Genomic DNA, 13,754 nt, shown 5'->3' with positions numbered 1-13,754 from the left:
TGCCAGTTTTTCTATTACGTGTGTACTTTCATGTGGTGAGAGTTCATTTTCTGTAGTAATCGAACATTTCCATTAGCTGGCCTTTGGGGGTTTAAATGTGGATTGTAAATACCACTTTCGGAAGGGTGTGTAAAACAGGGAAATTCAAAGAAAATTCTTGCTTTCAGACTAAAAAGTAGGAGAAGAAGAAAGGATTCTTCAGGGGTGGGTTGTTTTGTTTGTTTTAAGCTGGCAATCCTTTGATCTTGATTAATTATGAACTCCACTGAACTCCGGGCTCAGCAAAGCAGCCGACAATAAAAGTAAAATCATAAACCTAGATTCAGACTTGGGCCTCTCGCCTCCCAGGCCTCCCTCACCCCCGTTTCACACTGGGTGATCACCCAGAAATTCAGCCCTTCAGTATAGAAACTTCCAGTCTGTAAGAAGTAGATTCATTCTATTTTGGGTTGAATAAATTTTCTTTAAGTAATTTACCCACGTCCAAGAGTTGTCCTTCTCGGGTGATTTTTGACAAAAACTGCGAAATCTTCAATAGATGTCCAGAACATTAGGTGAACTATTGTGTTAAAATCTTACCGTAATTGGCTAAAATGTTTTGTCTGACCCTGAAATTCCCACGTTAACTTAACCGTTTAAGAACCTGTGCATGATGTGTGATAGAATTAATGTTAAAATAGAACACACACATACCCATGTACGTGTTATCTTGTTACTTCGGTAACTGGGTACAGTGGATGAGATTCCTAGGTGCACAGGTTGAGGAGAGGAGGCCAACTGGTGACATGTCCAGTTGGGTTTGGAAGCCTTGTCTGGTATTGATATGCCTGGAAAACAAGAGTCTCAATGTGAGTTATCCCCCTGTGCTAGTATAATCTTCACTTGTGACAGGGCAGAGAATCATTTGATGCTAAGTTTTACAGAAGAAATCTTTTCAAAAAAAAAAAAAAAAAAGATGGTTTTGATTTTGTTGAATTCCATGGAATTATAGTTTTTTATTTAAAATTATATTTACTTTTGTTGTTGTTGTTTAATGTCCTAAAACCAGTGTTTTAAAACTCAAATAATTTAAAGTGTATTCCACAGCCTGCTATTAAGGTAATTAATTACCCACTGTATAGATACTTGACATATAAGGATACAGAGGTCCCAATTGGTTGACCAGGAAACCCACCCTAGGACTTAAGGGCTCATGCCCAGGAGTCTCCAGTTCCCTAATTTCCCCTAGGGTAGAGAAATTAGGATTTCTGCTATTAGTAGGGATTAGAGCAAATAGTTTTCAAATTTTAAGAAAAATGATTCCTTTCTTCACTGATAATGCACCCGCCCCACAATAAACTACCAAGCCTGTCCTGCCCCATTGCTTCAAGCTTGACCTCATTGGGCCCTTTCTTCTAGTTACGTGCATTCCTCACCCCAAGAGGTACTTGCTCAGGAAAGTTCTGTCGACACAGGGAGGGTTGCCAAAGAGCCATTTAAAAAAATCTGTCTTAGATACGACTTCTAAGATCGCCTTTTCGAGTGCTGAAGTTAAGATTTCCTTCAGCAAGCACTTCATTATCCGGGTTTAAAACTGCTCCGTGTTAGGGTTTGAGGTTATATATTAGCAGAACAGCCCCAACGCCTTATCTTTATTGTGCCCCAGCTATAAGACAGCTCATCATCATGGATAGTATATATTTAGCATTCTTGTGGCTTCTGAATTTAAGTGCTGAATTGAAATGTTGGGAGGGAAAGTTTTGTTTTCTTTAAAAAACTACAATTCTATCCCTAAGACATTTGATATGTTAAATAAGTAAAATCAAAAGATTTTTACGGTAGGAAAAAAAAAAAAAAAACCCTGCGAGTATAAGTAGAATCCAGCGGAATCACTCTTTTCCTGTGGAAGATTTATGCTTGTTCAGACTACAGGCGATAAAAGTCAGAGGTGAAATGAAAAACTTCATTTTGCACACAGTCCAGTGGAGTGAGTTTAATATAACTCTGTAAACCTTGCTGAGCAGGAGACTCACAAAAGTAATGGCTAGCATGCCCACACACTGCTATGGGCACCGCCACCTTCTGTTCACAGGCCATGAAGGCTTGCCCCTAGAATTGAAGCTATCACCCAGGTAGGGGCACGGAAGCTCTGACTTGCCTTGGCCAGCCGTAGATTTCTCCGGCGCGTTAGAAGTGTCAGTAGTGCTCCCAGGTCAGTGCTCCCAGGCTGCAAGGACGTCAGAGGATCCCTAATTGCCTCTGGTATTTCCTCAACTATTTCCTCAAAGGCCTCTTGAAGCCTCCGTAAAGCTTATGAGTTTAACTTCCAGTCCTGATCTTTGTTCCTTTTTGTCTTTGCTTCATTTCCTTTTCTTGGCTATTGTGGGTCACAGGACACAGCAGCGAAGAAAGAGGGAGCAGAGTGGTGAATGGCACACTGCCCAGTACCCTCCACTTGAGCCAGCCCTGCAGAACGTCCATTCCCGAGGACATCCACAGGGCAGGTGCCTTGGCCCCATGTGAGAGAGAATGTGCCAGAATGTTCAGTGCACGTGCTGCTCTGGCTCTTATGGCCGGAAAGTGTAAAGCAGTACTTAAGATTAGAAGATGTGTCTATTTACAGTGAATTGTAACTTAAAGGAAGACACTATAGAGGCACATAGCAGGCTAAATCAGCACTCCTTGGTAAACAGCGTATGGGTATTTATTTTGAATCCTAGAATCACTGGCTTATAAACTACGAGTTTGTGGTAGTTTTTCTAAAGGAGTTTTTTGTTGTTTTTTTTTTTAAATAAAATTCCAATAGAAAAGGGGCGCCTGGGTGGCTCAGTCAGTTGAGCTGCTGACTTCGGCTCAGGTCATGACATCTCATGGTTCATGAGTTTGGACCTGCATCAGGCTCTGTACTGACAGCTCAGAGCCTGGGCCTGCTTCAGATTCTGTGCCTCCCTCTTTCTCTGCCCTGCCCTGACTCGCACTCTGTCTCTGTCTCAAAAAGAAATAAACATTAAAAAATAATTTTTTAAATACTACCAAATGTAGCAATCATTCCTATTTCAAATACCAGTCTTGCTGGCAGTGTCCTTCACAATAGTGGAAAAAGCTACCCTTTGTGTTGTGTGCAGAAGAAACGGTGTGTGGGTGAGTGGGTCTATTTATATGCTTCAGTGTAGCTAGGTAGCATAAACAACAAAGATGCTGGGTTTATGCGTGGCATCTGAGGATGAGAATGGACGTGTCCCACATCTCCCCCTCTGGGTGAGGGTAGGGCTTGGACATGGAGGGCTCTAGTGACCTTGTGTACAGCAGAACTCACTGCCTTATGATGCAAGACTATACTGGGGGTTCCTAAAACATTTTCTCCTATTTTCACTCAAGGATTCTGAGCCCACACCTAGTAAAGGAGGAAAACCTATCCCCAGCCCCATACCCAGACCCCCCACCCGCCCACCCTCTCTCCGTCTCCCACAGGACCCCTGGGTTTCAGTCTGTTGGTTCCTGGGTGAAGACTATCGCTAGTCATTGTTAAGACGAGTACCTACTACCACCATCACCCAAAAGGCTCTCTTTATGAGCAAACATTTGATGTTCAGGAAATTCCTTCTATGCTTCATAGTGCCTGCTCGTCAGCATTTGAGAGGAGAGCTGGTGCCTTTGCCAGAATTGGCTGCTGCCAGATTGAGCTTCTTCAGTGGGCTTTTCTTACCGCTGTTTTCTATAATGGCCTAACTGTACAAGCAGTACACATTTAGGCAGACCTGTAAGTGGGCAGAGCAAGTGTCCTACCTTTAGTGGCTGGAACAGAGCTGAACATCTTGTTACCACCCAGCACAAACCTACATTATGTATAACTTCCTTGCCAATAATTTTGGAACATACACATTTATAAAACGAGACCAGTCCCCTGTAAAAAAAAAAAAAAAAAAAAATCTTAAGTAGTTGATGTTTCATGAAAGAGCCACTCACGAAACCTGCTTAAATAGAATAGGACCAATATCTGGCTTTTGAATGCATTTGATTCTGAAATACTTTGTTGATTCTTTTTTTTTTTCAATGACTAGACACATATTTCATATACACTCTGTGTTCTACATACATACAAAACTTGATATACGTATGTAATAATGAAGTCAGACTTTGTAAATCTGTAGGCACGACGGTGACTGGTGGAGTGGGGTGCAGGATACAAATGCAGTAAAGAGTGTGCCTGGCTCCCCTGGAGGACTTGTGTTATATTTGGCTCAGCTGGCGGCCAGTGGTTGTGCCAGGTAGAAGAGGGAGCCTGAGAGGCTAGGATCTTGGTTAATCCCTCTCAAGGTCTGGTGAAGTAGTAAAGGGTGGAAAAGAGCGCAGGGAGGAAGTTAGCTGTAATGTTTAGCATAATGGAGAGATATAGGAGCCCTGTAATCAGATGAAGGCTGGCCGTGAGGAGGGGGCCGGGAAGTGGGGGGGGGGGGGTACATAAAAGTTCCAGTCTCCATCTCTGGAGCTGCGTGGGGGAGGGGTGGGAGCACAGGGCCAATTCACAGATGGCAGATGGAATTATTTTCCGCTACAGGTGTGCCTGAAATGTAGGCTCATACTAGGTCTTTATAAATCTGATTTGCATTGATAATTGCTGATGGTCCGTTTTGGATTTTCTTCTGTTGTCAAGAGCCTGACGGCCCGCTCCTCTGCTGTCTGATAGCTGAAAAAGGCAGGCAGTCTGGAAACCCACTCTTAGTGGCCAGGGGAGCTGGTCTTTAAAGGACCTTTTTTTGTAATCAAAGTCAGGCTTTCAGCAAAAATAATGATGATGGCTACAACTTACCAAACTTGTCTGTATCAAGCACTTGACCTCTAGCACTACTTTTAACCCTCAGGACATCCCATCTCTGCTTTTTGCAAATGAGAGAATCTGAAGCTGCACTAGAGGATTCTTTGGCTACTGAGAAGGTCAAGGCACTGCTGGACTTGTGTGGCTCTGAATGCTGCCTCATCACCCTTTCCTATAGTTCCTTTGTTTACCTTGTTTACTTCTGTAACAAGGTCCACACAGGGTCCACTTTGAATCTGGAGAGAGCTTACAACACAAAAGCTGGAGATCTAAAGCTTGCTGTGCATCAGCACCCCCCCATAAAAATCTAGTTTTGGAATTGTTCTTACCCTGCTTCCCCATCCTACCGTAGGATATCACCTACCTCTTTTGCACATGGAGTGATCACAGGACAAGTCTTATTTTTACAGCTAAGCCCATATGTTGGGAATGCAAAGCTTTTTCCTTAAAGAAACCACATTTAAATGGCAGATCTCCAGTTCAATTCATAAAAGCCACTTTTACTCATAATACACCGAAAGAATATGGTAATGTTTGGGTAATGGTAGTCAAATCCCATATGTAAGGACACTGAGTCTTTGGGGGCAGTTTAGCTCAAGGTCAGACACTAGGATTCCATTCAGTTGGTGTTTGGATCCACGTGTGGAACTTCACCAGTTCCTAATCAGTTATACTGGTTTAGCGGTTGCTGCTTGCAGAAGCATTTTCTTAAAATTGTGTTATTTTTGACAATAATAGCACTTTTTGAAATTCTTAAGCATACCACCACTATTTTCTGTGCACATTAAAAAACGAATCTGCCCTTGCCCTTCCTGTTCCATCCTCCCCCAAACAAACCCAACATATGGCTTAAACATGTTGTTTGATTCTTTCCAGAAAGAGAGAGGGGAAGGTGGGAAGGGAGTCTTCCTCCTTTATACCTTTGTGGTAGTAGAGTTCACTGTCATTTCTGTTCTGGGTGGGGTGAAGTGCCTGAGTAACATAAATACACCACAGATAGGAAGCAGTTGGCAAGTGGCCCTGCAGCTGGATTATCCAGACATCCTTCACAGCTTTTAGTGCAACACTTTATCCCCTGCCTTGTTTTAAATAGCCAGATGCCTCGGTTAATGCTGGCTGATGGGGTTGTTGCCAGAGGAGATGGGCTGCTGGGCGTTCTGTTCCCTTGCTCCCAACATACACACACCCCATCAGACAAGTCTGTGCTCTTGAGAAGGGCCACAAGAGGAATTAGGGCAAGAAAGAGGATGCTGCAGGCTGCGAGCAAAGGCCAAAATGAACAGCCCCTGTAGACTAGAAGCCAACGGGTGAGGTATTGTTTTTAGTCTCTAATAAATGAATACTCTTTGGAAATGAGTTTATGGCACCAATATAACGCAAACTTCCCTTTTTCGTGTTTACTTAATCTCCTCAAAGGAAGGGAGAACACACAGCTGCAACACAAAAAAAGTAAACAGCATGTTTTCACAAGAGGTGTGTAGAGTTTCAGTTACTCGCCTTGGCCGTTTCCTATTGGGATGAACCCATAGCATACTCCCAGAAGATCTGAGAAAGCTGTGTTTCATACTAGAGAATTACAAATCCTGGGGATCCTTCATTTTTCTAGAATAAATGGGGCAGGGTGGGGGGGAAGGTATATTCTCAAATTGTTTGCATGTAACTAATCTACACAAATGTTATCAAATGTTCCTGATGTCTTCGATCTAAAGGAATATGGGTTTGAATCCTGAGATGGATGGATTGACGATAGAAAACAAGTGCTTATTAAATTTAGTTTTCTTGTTAATCTTTATCCTGTCCCAGTTAAGCTATTGTGGCTCATACGCAAATGAATATTGAAGGCTCTACTTTTTCTCAGAGATTTTGTTAGCTAAGAATAATTTTTTTCATCTGTTTATAAAATGTGTTTTACCTGTTTGTTCCTTAGCCTACTACACACACATAAAGCAGTGTTGTAGGCTCTAGGGACAGAGCAGTGAACAAAAAGGGCAAAGGCACTGCTCCTATGGCATTTACATTCTAGTTGGCAAAAATGGGTAAATAGGGCAGATGTTGTTTTAGTAACATGTAGAAAGACGAAGAAGAATGAGAAGATTAAGAGGGATGGAGGGTGTTACTTTCTATAAAGTGGACAAAGAATCTTCTCTGATAAAATAACCTTGGGCAGAGAACTGAGTGAAATAAGGAAATGAGCTAAGTCGGCATATGGGGGGAAAGAGTGAGGAAATAGCAAGTGCAAAGGCCCTGAGGTCAAAGTGTGCTTAATGTGGAGGACAAGGGCAATGGGACTGAAGTAGAATGAGCAAGCAGGAGAATGATAAGTGCTCAATTTTGCTTTTTACTCAGAGTAATGTAGGAAGCTATTGTATAGTTTGAGTAGAGTATCATAATCTGACTCACCTTTCTATTGTCATAGAAAGTTGGGCAGATGTGGAAGTAAGGAGGCCAGTTAGGAGACTATTGAAATAGCCTGAAAGGTGTTGGCAGCTGGGATCAGGGCAGCGTCGAGGGAGGTAGTAAAAAGTAGATTCTGGATATATTTTGAAGAGAGAACCAATAGGATAAGGTATGGAGAATGAAGAGTTCAATCTGAAACATGTTGGTTGAGATGCTTATTAGACACCCAAGGAGAGGAATCCTTAGGCAGTTGATCTGCTCAGGGAAGAGGTCTGGGTGGAAATGTGAATTTTGGGCACTGTTAGCGCCTTTAGAAGGTGCTTGGTGTGGGTCCTGGGTGCTTTAGCCATAGTCGGAGGAGAGGCAGAAAATACTGGTCACAAGTAATAGGCGTGCTAGTGGGCGCAGGTACAAGGTCCCTTCTGATTGCCTATTTTTCACAGGGAAATTAAAGGAAGCTCATCCATCATCTGAGAGGGACAGGGTAGGTGGACCTGTGAAATTATCTTCTTGGGGACGGATCAGAGAAATGTAACAGGATACTGGGAGGCACTTAAGAGCTCCCCGCCTGAGGTTAGTGACTAAAACTAGACCTATGACCAAAGGAGTATTCAACAGCCTGGGTTGGGGCATGGAGTTGGAATTTCATCGGGGTTGGGGTTCACCAGGCATTACGGTGGGGAAAGAGAGGACAATGTGTTATGTTTTGTACAAAAGAGTGTCGTGATAGACCGTGGAACTTGAGTAGTGAATCAAGTGAGAACATGAAGGATGTGGGGAAGGGGGGAAAGGGAAAGGTGGTCAGAGCAAGAGATATTGTTCCCAGAGAGGTGAAGAATTACAGGAATTTGGAGGGAGTGAGCTGCAAAGTTGAGAAGTGGCAGCCAGAGAGCAAGATGCTTGAAACTGAGGTTAAGGAGGTTGTGCGGATGTTAGTAATGACATGGTCGTGTGTGTGAGGTAGGTGTGGGTACCTGAGGTTGGGTGTAAGAGAAGGGCGTTGGAAAAGAGTTCCAGAAACTGAGAGGCCAAGGAATTGTATGGATCCTTTGTGTGAATAAGGAAATTGTCAAGAGTCACAGCAGGGATCATGGTGGACAGGTGGAGGGACAGTGAGCCCGTTTGCCAACGTCTTCCAAGGATGAGGGGAGGGATGCGGCCCAGAGGTCTGTAGAAGATTGAAGAAGGGTAGTGCGGGCACAACCAGGCTTGTGAGCTTCAGAGAAACTGGAGAGCTGGCCAGTAGCCTGGAGCAGAGGTGACTACCCTGCCCCACATCTAGGCTAAGCATGGAGAGATGTAGGAGAGAGAATGTGGCCTCGTGTCAGTGGGCCGCAGAAGCTCAGCCCAGAGCACATTTACATTCAGGTTAAGAGAAAAGAACGTCTGAGTACCTGGATTACTCAAATTCATAGAGACCAGAGTATAGTGGCGACTGCCAGGGGCTGGGCAGAGGGGAGGACGGAGAGTTTCATGTTTAACGGGTATGGAGTTTGAGTTTGGGAAGATGAAGGAAGTTCTGGATTGGGATGGTTGGTGACAGTTGTAGAGCAGTGTCGATGCACGTAATGCCACAGAAGTGTACAGTTAAAACGGTAAATTTTATCTCACATGTATTTTACCAGTTTAAAAATAAAAGGGATGATCTGAGAAAAGGATGTTGGACCTTGAGTGCAGGGGCACTGTGGAGAGAGTTGGGGCACAGTAGAGGGTGAGCCGCAGGGAGTCAGTGGAGACCTAGGTGGCTCCCCCTTTGAGGGTGAGTGTGGTGAGCAGGGGTTGGGGGCAGAGGGACTGTCTAAATGATCTCTGGGAGACTGGAGATGGAGTGGCCGGGCTCTGCCTGGCGCTGGGGTGGGTGGTGGTCTTCCCCTGAGTCCCAAGGAAAGAGGGGGGTTCTGTGGTACTCTACATCTCTGTTTCCCTAGAATCTGGCACAGCGCCTGGCATGTAGAAGATGTGAATATATGTTTGAATGGATAAAAAAAATGACTTCTATCCAAAGAAAGAAAACAGCAAAAAAGAATTTAAGTGGCCTTGCTGAAAAATCCAAATACAGTTCCCCAAAAGTGATGAAGAATGAAAAGCTAGAGTTGGTCTCTGGAGAAGAAAGAGGATTTTTGGCAAATGTGCAGAAGAACTTACTGCGAAATTGAAGTTTAGACTGGAAAAAATAAAATCGTAAACAGAAGGCTACACATGGGTAAAGGGTGTTGGAACTGAAACATTTTCCCACCTATGCAAATGATTGTGTGGTGGATTTGTGATTTGGAAGGGAATTATCCTATTTTGTGCTAAATCAGAAGATTATTAGCTTTATAAAGTGTTAAGCCTAGGTCATGCGTTGGTTCCTAACTTATAGATAACAAATTATAGCAGTTAGCTCACTCATTTTATTATTAATAGTTAGACCCAGATTGTAGAGAATGTTATGCCTGCATACATCTTCAAAGACACATAGATATTTGCAATTACTGGGTATCTTTTTAAAAATGTGCTTTTCGGGGCGCCTGGGTGGCTCAGTCGGTTGGGCGTCCGACTTCGGCTCAGGTCATGATCTCGCGGTCCGTGAGTTCGAGCCCCGCGTTGGGCTCTGGGCTGACAGCTCAGAGCCTGGAGCCTGTTTCAGATTCTGTGTCTCCCTCTCTCTGACCCTCCCCTGTTCATGCTCTGTCTCTCTTTGTCTCAAAAATAAACGTTAAAAAAAAAAAAAATTAAAAATGTGCTTTTGTACCATATTTAGTTTAAGTGCTTTTTGTTTTTTGTTTTTTTCCCTAAAAGTGGAGAAGGGTTACCTTTTAAGGTTGCTGCCAGGCATCGATTTTCTTTTGAAGGGTCTAGAAAAGTGCTGGCTGGTGGTCGTCTTGCCTTGTGAAACATGTCCTGCAGCTACCAGACCATTGTCATGCCCCATTCTTCTTGTTGTCGTTCTAGTGACAGCTATATTGTGCGTGTCAAGGCTGTGGTTATGACCAGAGATGACTCCAGCGGGGGATGGTTCCCACAGGAAGGAGGCGGGATCAGTCGCGTGGGTGTCTGTAAGGTCATGCACCCCGAAGGCAATGGACGAAGCGGCTTTCTCATCCACGGTGAACGACAGAAAGACAAACTGGTAATGGTAGACATGCAATGCGTGGTGTTAAATCAGCAACGACTGATTGCTTTCCGTTAATCATGGCCCTCTTCTCATAGGTTTGTTTGTCTCCTCCCGCACCCCCCCCTCCCCCCACCTTATTTCTGTGACTTCAAACTGTTGTGAAAGCTTCGGAAGTTACAACTCTGGAGCTGATGCCAAATACAAAACATAACCCTGACTTTCCAGTGAAGTCCTTTCTTACCACACCAGATAACGCAGGTGCTTAGTATATTTGGCCATCTTGTTTGCGTCTTTGATTAATTAAGCTGTCTTTCTGTCACCGTAACAAGATATTCAAAACAGAAGTGTGTTCTTTGTCATGAATCACATTCTAGTGAGCTGTGAAGCCTGGGCTTTTAAAAATGTAGGGTTTATTCGTGGAGCATGCCGTCAAGGTTTGGATGGTAAAAGGTCAAATGCAAAGGCAGAATGTCACCTGATACTTGGTTATTTGTAAATACTGTTTATCTAAAAGATACTGTAGCTTTTATTTCCTATACTAGTGAATAAAACATGTTTGGAAAATGTAGTGGTATCCCATGTCTATAATAATTCTACATGCGTGTCAAATGCATACTTTGGAGAGTAATATTCTCTCATGTGAGTGGAGCATTAGTAGCTCATAACATAGAGTTTCATGAAGGAACGTGGATGTCCAGTTCTGAGCTATGAAGGAATCCATGATATGAAGAAAAGTTGCTATTTTTAATTGGTAGCCTTGAACCTGGAAGAACGTTGCTCCTGTCTGTACTTGATCATGGAGCGTATACTCAGAAGCCAACTGTTGCTTCAAAATGTGCAGGATCTTATTGGATCTCAACAGAAAAAATATAAAGACAGCACAGGAAATGTCACTGTGACATTTGAGACCCTTAACAGCGAGCGTGTCTGTTGAGTGTTACGTGTTAAATGTACAAATGTAATCTGCTTTTGCAACCACTTCTTACTGTTTAAAAAAGTTACCAAATAGATAAGACAGAACAATTTGTAAGTGTTATATATAGATTAACAGAAATGCTATTTTCACGCTTGATTCATTTCCAAAAATGAAATGAATGAAAGTTTAAAGGGAGAACATAGCTCATTTTAAGAAGTGTGTCCATTCAGAAAATTCCCTATGTATTAGTCAAATAATTAAAGCATTCTTATTTACAATGTAGCCATATTACCAGTAAAAAGTAAAATAACACCATTTAGCTAACATTCACCATGTGCTAAACACAATGCTAGTCCTTTAGTTCACTGTGTCCTTACAATAGCCTGTATAATTATAACTGAAAAAATTAAGATTTTTAGATAAACTGCTTGTTCTTCGTGACCCATCTTGAGAGCATGTAACTAGTATTTGATACTCCATCACTCTGACCCCAAAACTGAGCCAAGCCACATGTGCTCAACCATCTTTAGCCTTTCAGTGTAGTTTTTTCCCCCTTGTGCATATTTCTCTTTTTTCATAGCTCCGAACAGAGCTTGTCAACCATTTTGTGTCTCATTTGCTTTGCCTTAACATTCTCTAAGGAATTTTCCTCGTTGCTGTATAAGGTTGATATAATATTGTTTATTTGGTGATCTCCTTAGGGTTATTATAAATATTAAGATTCTTTCCCTCCTCTCCCCCTCCCCCACCCCCTGCAGTATTACCTACCTGCATTTTCCACCTTTACTATTTTGTTGGAATAATTTGGGGTCAAATTTTTATGACTGTTGATACTTGTACAGAGAACTGCTACCAGCATATAGGAGAATTTCCTTTAATACCTTGAGGGTCATACATTTTAAATCTTTTTTATTTTTATTCTATTTGAGAGAGTGAGAGCACGAGGAGAGAGAAAGAGAATCTTAACCAAGCTCCATGCTCAACGTGGAGCCCGACACACGGCCCAATAGGGGGCAGGTGCAGGGGGAGAATCCCATGACCCCTGGGATCATGACCTGAGCCAAAATCAAGAGTTGGGCGCTCAACTGACCGAGCCTCCCAGGTGCCCCGAGAGTCATATATTTTAAATCTTTACCAATTTGACAGAGTAACAGTAGTATCATATTATTAATTACTAATGGTATCAATGTTTTTCTGTTTGTTAAACAGTTGTTTAACAGTTGTAACAGTGAATTATCTGTTAATGTCATTTGCTTATTTATTTATTGGGGGCCTTACTTTTCTCCTTGATATATATGCCCTCTTATGTAAGAAAGATATTAATCTCCATCTGCCATATTTACTGCAAATACTTTTCTAGTTTGTTGCTTGCCTTTTTATTTAGTTGGTGTTCTTTTTCTAACAAAAATGTTGATAAATTTTTTTTCACTTTTTCCCTTTGTATTTTTTTTTATTACTTTCGTGTTAGCAAATTATCTTGCCTGAGCAGTTAAATCTTTTTAGATCTATTTTTTCTTGGTATTTTCGTGGTTTATCATAGAATATGTCAACCTAAAATGGCCTTTAGATTGTCTCATCCAGCCCCTTCATTTTAGAAATATATTTTAGAAACTTGTATCTTACCACTGACTTGCAGTTAATAATCGTAAATTTTTACCATTTTGGTCAAAGCAAAGCCCTCAGTTAAATTCCTGTAACATTCTTAAGGAGGAGGATACTTTTATCTCTGCTTCGCAGTGGGGAAACTCAGTGCTCCAAGAAGTGATGATCCGTTTCCTCAGTCTAGGGCATGTGGTTATTAGCAGAGCCAACATCAGGAACCATTTCATTGTGAATCCCCAACCTGGTCCCTTCATACTAATTCTGCATAGCAATAGGGTAGTCGTGGCTGTGAACCAGCTTCTGTAATCTGTTGCTATTGCACAAGGATTGTGTGCCTTGGCTCATTTCCATCCCACCCCCCCCCCCCATCATGTTTCTCTGTCACTCCATTTCTCTTCCTGTCCCCTTTATATTCTGTGATTCTCCACTTCCAGACTTTTATATGTACTCGTATTGAAATCACATGCTCATATACCCAGTTGTGCTTTCCCATCTTTCCATCCCTCACACTCTGGGAAATTCTAGACTCTTGTATCCAGTGCTGCTTAACTCTGACCCCCTGTCCTGTCCCACAATACACACACACACACCCTTTGGAGATAGGGTGACTCCATACTTCCATAATGCAGCACTCTGCCCACATGGTATGAACCCACATGGGAGCTTGCAAATGGTATACATTGTGGAAGGACCTCCTCTCTAAGTGGTGGAATAGTGGGGAGAGGGTGGAGATCATTTCTGAAATACAGTGGGTGGATAGCACCAGAGTTCCTAGTATTCTAACTAGATAGGACAAGAAATGCTTTCTCTGGTAGGAACAGTGTTACCACTGGTTTTTCCGATGTAGTGCAGTTCTAGAATTTAGCACATTGATTTTTGTTATTATTTGAATTCTGTGTTGAAGCCTATGAACAGAATTTCCATGGTTTCTATGGGAAAAAAATCTG

General features: G+C 42.5%; 1 protein-coding gene across 2 annotated transcripts in view; it reads left to right on the top strand.

Annotated features, from left to right (window-relative positions):
- Positions 1–13,754, top strand: part of SPRED2 (sprouty related EVH1 domain containing 2) — a 112,262-nt gene that overhangs the window by 69,533 nt on the left and 28,975 nt on the right. For both annotated transcript variants that reach the window (XM_019438317.2, XM_019438401.2), the window contains exon 2: positions 10,127–10,304. In XM_019438317.2, coding sequence (XP_019293862.1) covers positions 10,127–10,304 — 178 coding nt within the window. The remainder of the gene's footprint in view (positions 1–10,126; positions 10,305–13,754) is intronic.

This window comes from Panthera pardus, unplaced genomic scaffold (assembly GCF_024362965.1).
Source record: "Panthera pardus isolate Hobbes unplaced genomic scaffold, ASM2436296v1 HiC_scaffold_25, whole genome shotgun sequence".
Taxonomy (NCBI): domain Eukaryota; kingdom Metazoa; phylum Chordata; class Mammalia; order Carnivora; family Felidae; genus Panthera; species Panthera pardus.
This window is presented reverse-complemented; position numbering and strand designations above follow the sequence as displayed.